Below are 14,740 nucleotides of genomic sequence, written 5' to 3'. Positions count from 1 at the left end.
CCTTCAAGTTCAGATAATAGGCGGATCAGCCGGGTGATACCGTAGATCCCCAACTGTTTACAGCCCCCAGTCTAAATTGTTCAATTGATCATGCCTCAGATGCAAGAGATGAAGTTTATCCATATCAAAATTTGAAAATATACACTGATATCGTCTCAGCATGTTGCATAATAATGACTACATAAAATTGTTGCAATCAATTGAGGTCCATCTCTTTCTGTCTTGAGCGTGTGACACCTATATGGTCCAAGTGCGCTCTACAGATTGATGGTATATGCCTCGGTATTATTTATTTTGCAGTTCGGTTCATTGCTATGTTGGTTACGCTTACTAGTGATGACGCTTCTCATCAGTGAAGAGAAGGCTATTTGGTTCGTATTATTATGGGCGATTTGTAAAGTTAGGAACGATATGATCTGGAATCAATGTAGACGGTGCTTTCTAAGTTTCGAGACTAACAATGGTAAGGTGGAACTGGAGTGCTGGTTCGTTATGACCACGAAATATCTTTTGTTGGGTTGGCTAGGCCTATTGGGCATGCTACATCTCCTTACATATGGAAACTTGGAAAGTGAGGCATTTCATCCTTATAGCAGTTCATGAAGGCTCGTATGATGTGGACATAGAGGGTGGTTGTGCGTTGCTTGTCGTGTGAGTTGCACGTACAGATGAAGATCCATCTTGTGTGGGTTGTCTTGTGGAGGATTGTAAGGCTTATACGGCTTCCTTTAATTCTATAAAAGTACAACACATATCATATATGGTGATGTGAATTGCGTGGCTAACAGGTTAGTTAGCTCCCTAGTTTTACTGAGATGGTTCATGAATTTTGGTCAAGGGAGAGTCCTCCAAAACATTCTCTATGTGCAAGGATCACTATAATGCTTTAAATATAGCATGAAGTCTAGGTATTATATTCCCACGGCAGCAAACTAGTTGTACTTCTTGATTTAATAAAAGATAGGGACATAACTTGGCCGATCAGCAAGAGACTTGGACTTAGTTTGTATCGTTGGAAAAATTTCTCTATCTTTTTTTCATCTAATACCACGATCCATAGCAGAGTTCCAAGTTATTTTTGCTAAACCGAGCTCAAAACTCTCAAAATTTAATTATTCTCTTCATTTTAAGCACATCTTTCAAATTTCTTACATGATTTTGTCATACTTACTTTTATTCTAGCACACTAGGAAATATTATCACAATAGCAGTCACACTGGTAGTTATAGTGTAGTCACACCAGCTATCACACTGGTGTCACACTATTAGTCACAAATATCAATCATGACATTGTTATTCCTAGGTTTTATCATTAACGAATGTGACTGTTGTAGTGATTGTCATTGTGATTGGTATTGTGACAACATATTTGACACTCACTGTGACTGCACATGTGACAACATTGTATTGCTTATGTGATTATATAGTGTCAAGAATAAACTGTGAAAAACAGAAAGAAGTAAATAATGACTAAAATTAACCAATATGTATTTGCTATATATTGTGACTTATTATTATAATAAACTAATATGATCCAAAGATTGAAACTGACATTATCCTAGTGGAATTGTCACAATATAAGTGACATTGTAAGTAACACTAGTAGTCACATCTATAATCACACAAGCAGTCACACAAGTTGTCACATTTGTCGCTCATATTGACCCTAACGTTGTTCTTCCCAGTCATTTCCATTAAAAAATGTGACGGTAATTGTGAATGTCATTATAATTGTTGGCCAACTTAACTTGTGTGTATCATGCAAGCTAACTTGTGTGATCACCCAGTAAACTAATAAGTGATCACCAAAGTAGTTTGTAAGCGATCAACAAGTAAAACTCTATATAAATGCATGTACGTCCCTATTTAAAGGGATACACTTCTATTTCTCTATCTATTCTTTTTCTTCATGCCCTCTACATTCTACCAAGCTAGGTCATTTCATAACGATATGCATACTACTGAAATTATCATTGATGTATAAAAATGTGTTTATGTAATTCCTCGTTTCGTCGACACAGAGGTAGTCACCAACTCACCATCACGGCACCACATCATGCGGAATGAATTGGATAAACCCAAAATTGGCCATCTAGGACAGAGTCGAGTACGGCACTCTGCTACATTTTCAGCAAGACCTCCAGATCCGCATTCCCGATTTCTTCCCGTCTTTTATACAAAACTCAAGTATCTGCAGGCTGCAGCAGCCGCTTCACATTCTGATTGAAGACTCATCAGCAGCTCCAGGGTCTCAGCCGCCGGAAGTCAAGTTGATCTTACAGTGTCTTACCTCGTTCGCTCATGCGGGCTGTCTCCAGAGGCCGCAATTCTAGCATTCCAAAAGGTAAAGCTTCAATCTTTTGAGAAACCCGAATCCGTTTTAGCCCTTCTTAGACAATATGAATTCTCAGATACCCAGATCTCGGATATTGTGCGGAACCGCCCTGGAGTTCTGACGACAAATGCCCACAAAAACCTTTTGCCAAAGCTTGAGTTTTTAACCTCCATAGGTATGTCAAGGCTCGACCTTGCCAAAACATTGAGCAACGGCTCATGGCTGTTCAGCCGAAGCTTGGAAAAGAGCATTATTCCATGTTATACCTTCCTCAAGAGAGTGGTGATCTCTGATGCCAAAGTCTTGTATATTTTGAGGCTCCGGGCAAGGATTTTGGGGTGGATTCCATCAAAGGATGTTTTAGCCAATGCTAGGCTTGTTACAGAGTTGGGCATGCCCCATCCTTGTATTGTCCTGATGCTAACATTTCATACTCCTGTTGTGACAAGAAAGCATGAACTCTTCACTCAAATTGTTAGCCAAGTAGAAGAAATGGGATTTGACCCTGGAAAGAGCTCCTTTGTGCAAGCCATGGTCGCATTATCGGGGAGAAAAACAACACGGAGAGTCAAGGGAGAGGCTTATAAGAGGTGGGGTTGGTCTGAGAGTCATATTCGTTCTGCGTTCAATATGTGCCCAAATTGTATGGTTGTTTCGGAGAAGAAAATACTGGGAGTAATGGATTTCTTAGTGAACAAGATGGGATGTGATGGGAATTGGGTAAAATTGCAAAGTGTCCGTACATTCTTAGGTACAGCTTGGAGAAGGGAATCATCCCCAGGTGTTGGGTTGTTAGAGTGTTGTTGTCGAAAGGATTGATAGAAGAGAAGAAGTTGAGTCTGGCTTCTGTTTTTGTGACTTCAGAGAAGATTTTCTTAAACGGATGTGTCACCAGATTTCTCGACCAAGTTCCTCAATTGTTAGATGTATACCAAGGAATAGTGGACGTGAAGGATGTATGATCCTGATGATATTGCAACAATTCTAGGCTGTCAGTTTTATATTCGGAGGTGCCACTTGAGACGATGGGAAGGAAGTCATGGCTCAAAAGAGATATGGGATGTACATTCTACAGTAATCCAATGTGTTCCTCGCATTCTCTCTCACTGGTTCTATAGACTGTCAAAAGGTGAGAATTGAACAATCTATTGAAGAACACTTTTCATCTCTGTTCGGTCATCAGCTTTTTAATTATAATACACAATCATACATAGAGTTTAGCGTTATTTATCGTTCCTACATTGAACTTGTCATTTCCTGTTTATTTCTTTTATTTCTATCATTTCTATTTAGGTTGAATCCATACTCGAGAAGACGCAGCATTTGTCAGTTAGAGCAGTACATGGCACATTGTCTCGCTAGAAAATAGATCAAAGAAAATGCCATTTGAACATGTCAAGGAGTAGAGGTACTGTTTCCTAAAGTCTTGATTTAATTTTACTTGCATCTGCTTGCCCTTCAGCCTTAATGCCTGTGTTTTACTTTCAAAGCCCCCATAAGAGACTTGTTCTCACAAACTGCACTAAAGTAAACTTTAAACAAATATCACACAAAGTTACAGAAGTAACATGCATAAAGTTAAAAGGAAAGTACAGACCATTCCCTAGAGGCAAAACAAAATGTAATACTAGAACCTTTAGAGGCACCCGCAATGACGGATCCAGGATTACAACATCAGAGATGTTTGAATTTCTTAACCTAAAACAAAATAGTGGGGAATCTTGACAATGTGATAGAGTTTAATTAATGAATGAGAGAAATACTAGAAGTGGTATTATACTTAAGAAATTTAGAGATTTAAGGAGAAAATTATTACAAAATTAGAAGAAATAGTAGAAGTAAACTAGAGGAACTGAGAAAGGGAAGAGTAGGGAAAAATCAACCTGGGAGGCTTTCTTAGGTTGGGGATGCTTGAGTCTCCCTAAAAGAAAGGCTAAGGAGTAAAAATGACCATAAATTTTCTTGAAAGCTTTTGGGTTTGGAGATGCTTGAGCCTCCCTAAAAAGGGCTAGATCTGCCCCTGGGCACCCAGACAGTGGGTTTTCAAACCCAAGTGCCTTTGAGAAGAGGGGCAGTAGTTGCAGTCTCTCCTAAAGTCTTGATCAGATCAGAACAAGACTCATCAGCTCCCACCACCTCGGTCTGAAGCTCTAACCCCAGTTTAGATACTATCTGAAACAGTGGCGGATCTTGGACGGGTGTTTAGGGGATGCTTGATCTAGAATTGTAATTTATAGAGGATTTGAAATTTGGCCGAAGGCAAATTTTTTTTTTTTTACAATATACTCAAAATACTATGTGATTCACTTTTAAACTAATTGTTTTACATTATTTGCATCAAAATACCTCAAAACATATGTAACCGAGGGTGGATGGAAAGCAAACGTAGAAAGCCAGAAATCTCAAATGGGAAAATCTCCAATTCAATCATGACATCCAGTGCTCACTAGAGGAGTGGAGGCCGCAAAGTTAATCACTCTAATTTAAGAATTAGGCTTTAGTTTTTAGGGTTAGAGATTTAATTTTATAGAAAAAAAGAATGGAGAAGAAGACACAAGAGATAAAAAGAAAAAAAAATTGGTGGTCCATGTGAGATTAGAGAAGTTGGTGTGGGAGGAAATTGGGTGTGGGTGTGTGTATGTATATGTGTTGGTGGAGGGATTGAGTGTGAGAGAGAGTAGAGGATGCTAGTCCTAATTAAAAAAAATTAATACCATTTTTTTTTGTCTTTCTAAGTGACTTGGGGATGCTTGAGCATCCCTAAGCTTGTAATAAGATCCGCCCCTGATCTGAAGCCGATATGAGCAATAATTCACATCCCTCGTAGTTCAAGAAGTCAGGTGGATCAGCCGGGTGAAACCGTAGCTTCCCAAACTGGCCTTGTAAGTGAGCAGGAAACACTGCTTTGTGTTTGCTCTGCAGCCCTTTGAACTGTGAAGTACTGCTGCCATGCTGCTCTGGATTCTTTATTTGGATATGAAATGAGCCTTCATGCTTGATGTTTAGTGATTCCTGAGGCTCATTGTACTCCTCTTCAGGTGGAAACTCAAGCTTGTAGATCAAATGAGTGTGCGGTTTCTTCCTCCCCTCTTTATGCCTTAAGATACGATAAATGCCCTCTCCAAGTGCCCTTGCTGCTGATGTATGTCTGTGGCCTCTGGTTTAGTATCATGCTCCTCTTCATACAATAGTATATGACTAATATCACCAATACCATATAACCAAACCACTTCCTGTTGCCATTGGTGAACATTAAGTTGATCATTGTTTGATGATAATTTAGGCATTGCGATACCACTTGACCAAATAGTCTGTTAATTGAATCTCATTTGGCTCAGGCGCACACTGAGACCTAAATTATTTAGGAGAATCAAAGAGTTCGAACTTCTGTCACTACTACCCTGACAAATTTCAGTTGCTATAATTCTTCGTAAAAGTTTTTACATTGATCATACATCAATACAGGTGACACTACTACCCTGTCAAGTAGTTCCCCCGAGTCCAACTTAGCCAAGTCAAATCTCATTTCCATCCATCTTATTCTCTCTTATTATCACATATTATAAGGCAAGTAAAAGTGTATTCAAGTATAGTAATTTCTACTTTTATAATTTCATTGAAGGTGATCAAAGTCTAACCAATTGGACACCCTACTCGATTTGTTATATCATAACCTCGAAATTCGAATGATAAAAATTCGAATTCAAAACCATGAAAACTCTAAAATAATCTCAAATATATTGAAATCATCTTATCTTAACAGTGTATCGAAACTGAGTCCACAACATGACTCAGTTGAATTGAATAATACACAACCAATGGAAATGTAAAATTCACTGAATCCTCACCACGAACAGCAGAAAGAAATCTTCGACAATCTTCAGAGAAAGCCTTCTAAATCTGCTAAATCCACACATGCAGAACTATCACATACACCATCGAATAGGTGCACCGGGATTGTAAACACAAACCCGGTAAGCTTTGCAGCTCGTATGAGTAAACCAACAGTATAACACAAATATGATACAAGAGAAAAATACTGAAAACATTTAATTATAAATGTACTCATGAGTCACAGGATGGCCCATCTGGTTGTCTAATAATATATGAAAATATAAGTGCTCATGAGAAATCGGGTAACCCATCTGTTTACCCAAATACATTTATAATACGGGTACTCATTAGACCCATGTACTCATCTGTTACCCCTCATGCAGTACGCCGACAAACATTGGGCAACCCATCTGTTATCCAATATTCAAAAATATGGATACTCATAAGTAGGTAACTCATTTGTTACCCCTCATGCAGTACACCGGCAGACAGATTAGAGCTCTAACTGCATCGTAACCGTCACCCGGCTAAGACTAGGTTCCGACATGCCAACACATCCGAAGACAGGTCCGAAGACAGAAAAACACGTCCGAAGATAAAAAAGCACGTCCGAAAACAAAAAACGTTTCAACAAAACTCAATGTTAAAACCACGTACAATAACAATTCACCCATGTTATTGTATTACAACAAGCGACACTTGCTCAAATAAAATAAATATAATTATCATAGTATAATTCATTTGAAAATAAGAACATAATAGTATATAATATAGCAACTCATATATATGTATCGTATTTACCATTTATATACATACGCAACCCACTATATTATATACATGTCATAGTTCGGTCTTTTTAAGAAAACGTAAATATTAGTCACCGCCAAGGGTAGACTCGTCATAGTGAGATTTACTCACATTCACCATAGTCCATAACCACAAAAATCTTTTTAAAATGATTTATTAAAATAGCGTTTCACTTACCCATAAACCGTAGACGATCAAGTTCACGTAATTTAAACCAAAACATATTTTTTAAATAATTTATATAAACTAGTGATGCAACGACTATGGTGATAACTCAAACTAAATTCAATAATTATAATACTACTTCGATCATGATGATCATTATGAGGTTAACTCACATTATTTTCCTGTGTGCAACTTCCACGATACTGGAAGTAATTTTCTCACTCGTTTCGTCGGTCACCTAATAGCATGATAAAATGCTTAGAAAACGATACGTAAAATATCAGGTGACGATTTTCAGTACAACTAAATGTTTTTCATAAAACACTGTTCGCAGAACAGTGTTCATGTTTTACTGTTTTACTAAACAATGTTCGATTTTACTATTTACAGAATATTGTTCACAGTTACTGTTTCGTACCTTTATAAACACTGCTCACCGTAACTGTTCACAAACACTATTTTATAAACACTGTTCACAATACAGTTCATGCGACGACACTGTTCACCGACCGCCACCAATGACTACCAAATTTCACCACCACAATCTAAATGACATTCCTAACAACTTCCTAGTTCACCACAAAGTCTAATTCTGAGCCTAAACACTTCAATTTTACAAAAACCGAAAAGCCTCTATTTAAAACCTACGATTTTTTTTCTTCAATTCTTCTAGCACACAATGATTTGGGTTAAATTTTTTGGAGGGTTGTAGTATGGAAGGAGACCTACAAAATGGGACAAGAATGGTACCGATTAGTTGTCGGAAGAGAGAGATCCGACGAGTTGAAGTTTGGCGAAATATGCATTTTCGGGGGAACTTTCAGACTTCACCACTCTCAAACGACGGCGAGATGGCGGGTGGTGTTACCACCAATCGACAGGGGACGCAGCAACCTTTCAAACGTGACCGGTGCGCCGCTTTATGGTGGTCGGACGGCGGAGATCCGGCTGCCCAAAGTCAGCCGCTCGGGGAGAGAAAAATCTGGGATTTTCGGGTATGAACAGTTCCCATGAACAGTACCCGATCCGAATTTCTGATTTTCTCCTCTTTTTCTCTTTAATTCCCATATTTATACTATTTTCCAAAAATGTCTAAATACTTTTTGATTCGTAACATCTTTATATGAACTCCGATTTAGGCGTGCCGCGTGTCCACAAATTCGTATCGACGAGCTCTACGACTTTCATGTAAGAAGTTTTTTAAGAAACCCAGTGAGTCAAAAATCAACTCTTAGACTCGTCAAATTGAACGTTCCCGAACAATTAATCTTTCGAACCCTTTCGTTTTCATCCTCGTAAAATAAAATTAGACAATGACCAAACTTAATAATATCATGGAACTCATTGGAAATTAGATATGAATTTTCGGGGTATTACATGTTATGCTCTTTCTCAACTAATAACATATTACTTGATTGAAAAGCGTATAAGTTGAGGAAAACATATACCTCCTTGAAGGGAAGACTTGACATCATCTATTTTTGTTATGACCAACTCCACAAAACCCCAATACGGTCTCCTTTTCTTGCTTGGATCAGGAAGGCTTTTCCTTCCCATCTCTATGAACCTCAGCAATGGTTACTTCTCAATGTTCACCTCCTGCTTCCCATGTCCACCTTCACTTTCACTACCACCAGAACCTCCTTCATCCCCAGAATCTGACCCCTTCCTCTTTGCCCCTTCCTTTCCTGAAGCCGGGTCTTGCTTCTCTTCAATCGCCCCCTCACCAGACCCTGCCCTCAAAACAATGTACAAGCGCTGCACATCATCTGAACTGTGAGCTTCTTCTTTGTTCACCTTCCTGTAAAAGAAAAATATCATCCCCCCCCCCCCCCCGCGCAAATCCAAGAGTGATTGATGCTTCATAGTAACTACTACTTCCTCATGCACTCAGAACCTTCCTATCAATGAAACTGAGAAAGAAAGTACCTGGATTTCTACTTGGGCATCCTCAGTTTTGGTCTTCAATACTTCTTCGCCTTGTCCCATTGTTCCTTTTGTGGTCTTGCTTCTGATCAATATAGGTTCAGAGGTTGTTTCATCCTTCTAGTTCCAACACAAGTGACAGGTGAATTGGTTACTTTGGAGTATCATGAAATTAAAATGGATGAACATTAGAGATCACTGTCTACTAGACACGTTTTGGTATTACGATGACACATCGGCCAGTTTTGAAAGTGCCACGTTTTACATTCTATAGTTTTTTTTTTTAAGAATAAATACCGCAAGAAGAAATCATCCGTACAACTGATAGAATTAATCGACAAAAAAAACCTTGTTTTTTTTTAGACGAACTGAAAGAGTATAACCTGAGAATTATTGAAGTGTTTGAACACATGATAGGTCTACGTTTTAAGACACTACACTTTTCTCAAACTTTCGTGATGATACGATTTTCATGATAATGTGATTCAAAATTCAGAACTATTCAATTATTGAAATTTGTTATTTGATGAACTTAACACAGTTCCCAAGTGATTGCAAAACGAGTTAACATTATACATTTTTTGTTTGTTGTTTGGAGAGTACAATGTTGCTGAACAAACGAACATCATTTTGTCCAATTCCAAGCTTTCATTTCCATCATGGAACTGAAAATATACTAATAACAAGGACACAGGTACATAACATTTCTTTTGATTAAAACAAGCTCATTAAACACATTTTGATCGTTAATATTTACATGTGTAAGGCTTGAGTGTCGATCATAGTTACATGAGAGCAATTGGCCGTAGCTGCCGCAGACTATGAATCTAATGCCATCTAGTTAACTTACTCGAGCAAAAGTGTTCGGGAGCCAAAATTGCAATTGACGAGAGAGAGGAAAAGAAACTCTGCCAGCCTAATTAGCAAATCATTGAATCTATCTTTCCTGCTTATTTTCAAAAACTCAAAATTGTTTCTCATGAGCCCTGCTGATTTTCTGGCTGTGAAGATGTGCTGGAGTGGCTCTTGAGCTGTGGATCACTCACTATTATCTCCTGCAAAAGATGTTCAAAAATTTATATGCATAAACTTATTACTTATGAGAGGAGCTAAAATGTTTCTAAAATAGGATATGAAGGGGTCATACCTGTTGATCTACATTGCTGTTAGTTGTGGAATTAGGGCCAGTACCGCCTCCTGAGAACGTGAAGGTCATATTTTCTTCACCAAGTTCTCTCAGCTTAGTTAGCTCTGGCAGTACAACAGTGCACAGATCTGGCCTATCTTTGCGTCTGAGTTCCGCGCATTGCAATGCAAGCTTTGCTAGCTTCAAGGCTTCTTCAACAGGCCAATCAAGCACATCAGGGTCCAAAACCTCAGCGAATTTGTCCCTCTCAATTGCCCTTTCAACGAGGTGAGTCAATCCCATTGGTGGCTTTGATGTTATCAATTGCAAAAGCATAATGCCTAAGGAGTAGACATCAGATTTCACACCAAGCATGCCTGTCTGTTGGTACTCGGGGTCTATATAGCAAAATGTACCAGCTGTTGATGTCATCAGGTACTGAGTCACATTTTCAGCTATAGCTGGGACTAGTCTGGCCAACCCTACGTCACTGATCTTACTTACATAATTGTGGTCTAACAAAATGTTTCCGGGCTTCAGGTCACGGTGCACTAAAGGTTCTGGCTTGGTCTGATGGAGAAACAGAAGGCCTGTGGCAATCTCAGCTGCAATTCGAAACCTGAGTTGCCAAGACAGAGGTGGGCTGTTCCCTTTCCTTGTGAGCCGGTCCTCTAAGCTTCCATTGGCCATATATTCGTAGACTAAAATGCCATACTCGGGGCAAGCGCCAAGAAGTAGCACCATGTTGGGATGTCGAATGCAGCTGAGTATGTCAATCTGCATTATATCATGGTAAAAGAGGTTAGATTTAAATTTTTGCAACAACCTTTCTTACATTAACATAATATCAGATTTCCAAGGACATATTGTTGGTTTACATTGAAAAATCCAGAGGAAACAGTAACATGTAGATCACAGTACTATTGTCTAAACCCTAAGCAGAATCAAGTTTTCACTGATGTCATTAGAAAAGATTTGGCAATTTAGTTGCAATTATTTCTTATTATGTACTTACCTTGGAAAATACTTTAAGCATATATCAGTTGATCATCATATTAAGTTATTAACTAAACTTGATTCCTGACCCTCACCTCTTGCTGAAACTGTGACCTTCCTTGAGCTGCATCTGGACGCAAGACCTTGACTGCAACTGACGTGTGATCAAGATAGCACTTATAGACAGGACCATAACCTCCTTCCCCAATTTTTCGACTTGGAGTGAAGTGTTCTGTTGCTGCTTCAATCTCCTGAATGCTATACCTCCTGTATTTCGTATCAGTTTGGGCTAGATTATCTAATACCTTCCTCATTTCCTCTGCTTCCCTGAGGGCTCTCATTTCTGTATGTGCTCGTTTTTGTGATTCTAACTCTGCAATTCTCTTAGCAGCATCAGCTGCTTCCATGGCTGCTTTGCACCTAGCTTTTTCTTTCTCTGCAACAGCAATTGCAGCTTCTTGAGCCAATCGTGCCTCCTCTAGCTTTTGTTCCTCTACAGCCTTCCAATTGTGCAACTCCATTTCCTGTAGTGGACTCAGACGACATTAAAAAGATACCATGCAATCTTAAGAAAGCAGAAAGAAGATTTTCTTATGATGATCAACCTTCTGTTTAGCTGTAAGTGCTTCTCTACATGCTGTGCTGTACATGTCCATTGTTTGCTTTAGCTCCAGCTTTAGCCTCCTCATCTCAGCTTCAACTTCATCCTGTGTGAGTTTGAAAGCACTAGTTCATTTGCAAGCTACAATGCCTGATAAGATAGACATTTCTTCAAGAATATCATGTCCTTACCAGGTTTTGTGATGACCATGAAGATGATGTTAGGCTGGTGTCCTGGGACACCATTGAGAAATCATGCATAGCATTAAGATCGAGCCTAGGTCCCATGCGGGTTGAACCAAAACTGTGATCGGAGCTGGTAGATAGCCGCCCTCCTCGGCCTTGATCAATATACTCGTACATTACTGATGAAGCACGGTCTGTGCTTGCTCTGTCAGAGCTTATAAATGATATGTCACTTTCGGACTCTGAGAACCCTCCACTAATCCTTCCTTTTGTAAAACCTCCTCCACCTCTAGCAAATGGCGATCTGTTTTCATTCAAGATGATGGGATAAACTCATATGTAAAACAAATGGCATTATCAGTTTAACACATCATAATTAATGCATACTGAACCAATACTAACCTGAATGGATCCTCTGGCAAGTGGCGAGGCTTGAACGATGGCTTGGCTGCTCGATTTAGAGTCAAGATATCGCACTTTGAGTTAGTAATTACTTAAACCAAAATGAGTTACATTAATTATCTGGAGAAACAAACCTTTTAAGTACATGTTTTTAGGTGTTTCAGATGCTTTACTAGCAGCTTGATTGTTTAGGGACTCAATGGTTGAAAGTAGTGGAGATGTATATGGAGCAGCACGGGAAGCACTACGTTGTGAAGAGATTTTCCCTTTGGAAATGGCATATACTGTGCAGAAATCTGGTGCTCCTTTTGAGACACTGCTTGCCATATTTGATGACTTGAATCTGCATCAGAAAAATACTGTTGAAACTAACCGTATACGAAAAAGGTGATATCTGAACATTGCCTACATAAACTGTTCAAGGCTAAACACAACTAAGGGAAATGAAAAACTGATAGCATCCGATCATTTCTTGTTTGTCAAGGTACTCGTGTTCGCAAACCTAGGTGGCTAAAAATGTGGAAGTCCATTCTGTGTGTATAAAACTACTTATTATCTTGAATTAGATTAAAGTAAATAAGCGAATTGAGGCAATTACCTCATAAAACCATGCTTTGCTGGAGCTCCAACTACCAGAGTCTCAATTGCAGCATAAGAAACATACTCGGTTAATGCTTTTGCAATATCTGTATCTTCAAGAATTACATCAAGGCATTGTATCTGAGAAAAACAGATGCATTTGCGTGAGAAGCCAATCAACAGGCAAAAGACAGGTGAGGCATTTTGCTGCCCCTAGAAGGGAAATTGTGACCAATCCAGAACTTACATCCTTTCGAGTACAATAGCAATGATATGTGAGGAACAGATTTTTGGTCATATTTTCGAGCTGTTGTTTGTGCGGGGAGCTAGGTGTGTTGTTTGTATCACAGATAAGGGCATTGGCTCCGGCCACTGCAAACCAAAAGTTGAACTTGTTATTACAGAACTTACATATGTAGAAAATAGCAAAGCTAAAAAGGAGAGAGCGATGTTTACATGAATTTGTTGCATTTTGACGGTGAACAACATGAATTAGAACAACAGCTTGGCCCCTGGTGAGAATATTCTCAGCAGCCCACCTCAATGCATTTTGGCTTCCTTTGTCCTTGTCTATGGCGACGGAGACCAACCCCTTTCCTCCTCCTCCTGCACCTCCTCCCTTCGTCTTCATTGCATTACCACCTTTGTTATACCCCCACATACTTTGTTTACAGATTAAAGGTTCCTACACTTACTATGAGGAACCAAATTAATTAGTTCCTAGCTTGGACGTCAGAAATTGGGGTACAAAATCAAATCATGATATCACTCTGTACATGAACCTGACATGATGAGGCCTTAAACAAAACCTCTCGTAACTTCTGAAACTCAGACAGCATCAGATTTTTACAAGAAGAGGTGCACAAACCTCTCTATTTTGGGATTTCAAATAGAGACCTTACAATGATAATGAGTAGGCTACCAGAAATAGACTAGGGCTCGCAGAACACCATCTCAAGTCTCTCGTTTTCTTTATCTTTTCCATTGGCTTTTGTTTTTTTACATATATAGCGAAATTTAGTAACAAATAATGCTAAACAAAAATCCCATTAAAACGGGAGTATCCCAAAGCTATAGGGATTTTATATGAACCCATGAATCTATTAAAAATGAGTTATGAAAGGTCAAATGAAAACAATCTAACACAATGCAAATTAACCTAAAGTGAAAGCTCTCAGCTCTGAGAGTTAAACGCTACTGCCTACTGGGGAGGTTCCCAATATTAATTTGACACTGGCATTTGTTTAGCTAGCGTAACTCAGCGGTCGCAATTCAAATCTCACTAAAATATCCCAAGGTTGATTACCCATTTGGTTTGGGCACCAAAGCAGATGGTGCAGACTGGAGAACCACCATGCAGCAGCATTGAGAAGGGAGGAAGGTGCAGACCTCTGCTAGCTAGGTTTCATTTCTTTCATCGTTTTTTTTTTCGAAGAAATTAAAGCTAAACGTACTGTACGTGAAACGAAAAGCTTCGGAAAATCCGAGGGGGGGGGGGAAGAGGAGTGCAATTGCCCCGTCTATCACAATAAGAAGAAACAAAAAGAAAAAAAAATGAAAGACAGACTGAACCTAACTAGTTTCATAAACTAATAAATTCCCATTACACCAAAACGATACAAGAAATCATCCCCAGACAACTACGTACGTACATAATCAAAAGCACTTCCTGATCCAAAAGAAAAATAACGTACACCAAAAAAAGAGAAAAAATAAATAAGAATTCTTCATTGCTTTCCATATCTTCCTGCACATTCATCATCTTAGGAGAATGAATGAAAGCT

At 38.9% G+C, this 14,740-nt stretch overlaps 2 protein-coding genes and 1 pseudogene across 2 annotated transcripts; 1 reads left to right on the top strand and 2 right to left on the bottom strand.

Annotated features, from left to right (window-relative positions):
* The first annotated feature begins 2,149 nt into the window (after positions 1-2,149).
* On the top strand, positions 2,150-10,322 carry LOC126797516 (uncharacterized; annotated as a pseudogene).
* On the bottom strand, positions 4,289-9,130 carry LOC126797517 (uncharacterized). Its single transcript, XM_050524147.1, is given in 5 exon segments — positions 4,289-4,511; positions 5,124-5,499; positions 5,502-5,513; positions 8,590-8,967; positions 9,067-9,130. Coding segments are annotated over 5 exon segments (963 nt in total). The 3' UTR covers positions 4,289-4,378.
* On the bottom strand, positions 10,026-13,617 carry LOC126797212 (U-box domain-containing protein 35-like). The gene is made up of 10 exons (XM_050523876.1): positions 13,413-13,617; positions 13,204-13,328; positions 12,976-13,097; positions 12,512-12,720; positions 12,378-12,423; positions 11,982-12,279; positions 11,795-11,896; positions 11,285-11,713; positions 10,215-10,970; positions 10,026-10,122 (listed from the first exon to the last, which is right to left on the bottom strand). Exons 1-10 carry the CDS (start codon positions 13,615-13,617, stop codon positions 10,045-10,047), a joined length of 2,370 nt encoding a protein of 789 aa, XP_050379833.1. The 3' UTR covers positions 10,026-10,044.
* Positions 13,618-14,740: the final 1,123 nt, after the last annotated feature.

The sequence above is a fragment of the Argentina anserina genome, chromosome 6 (genome assembly GCF_933775445.1).
Source record: "Argentina anserina chromosome 6, drPotAnse1.1, whole genome shotgun sequence".
Classification (NCBI taxonomy): domain Eukaryota; kingdom Viridiplantae; phylum Streptophyta; class Magnoliopsida; order Rosales; family Rosaceae; genus Argentina; species Argentina anserina.
Note: the sequence above shows the minus strand (reverse complement) of the source record. Positions and strands in the feature narration are given on the sequence as shown.

Excerpts from the sequence above, each read along its gene's own strand:
- LOC126797212 (XM_050523876.1), bottom strand. The coding sequence starts at position 13,617 with ATGTGGGGGTATAACAAAGGTGGTAATGCAATGAAGACGAAGGGAGGA. Across the intron at positions 12,424-12,511 it reads TAAAAACATGTACTTAAAAG|CCAAGCCATCGTTCAAGCCT; the intron begins GTTTGTTTCTCC and ends TAAATCGAGCAG. Across the intron at positions 12,280-12,377 it reads TTGCCAGAGGATCCATTCAG|ATCGCCATTTGCTAGAGGTG; the intron begins GTTAGTATTGGT and ends GAATGAAAACAG.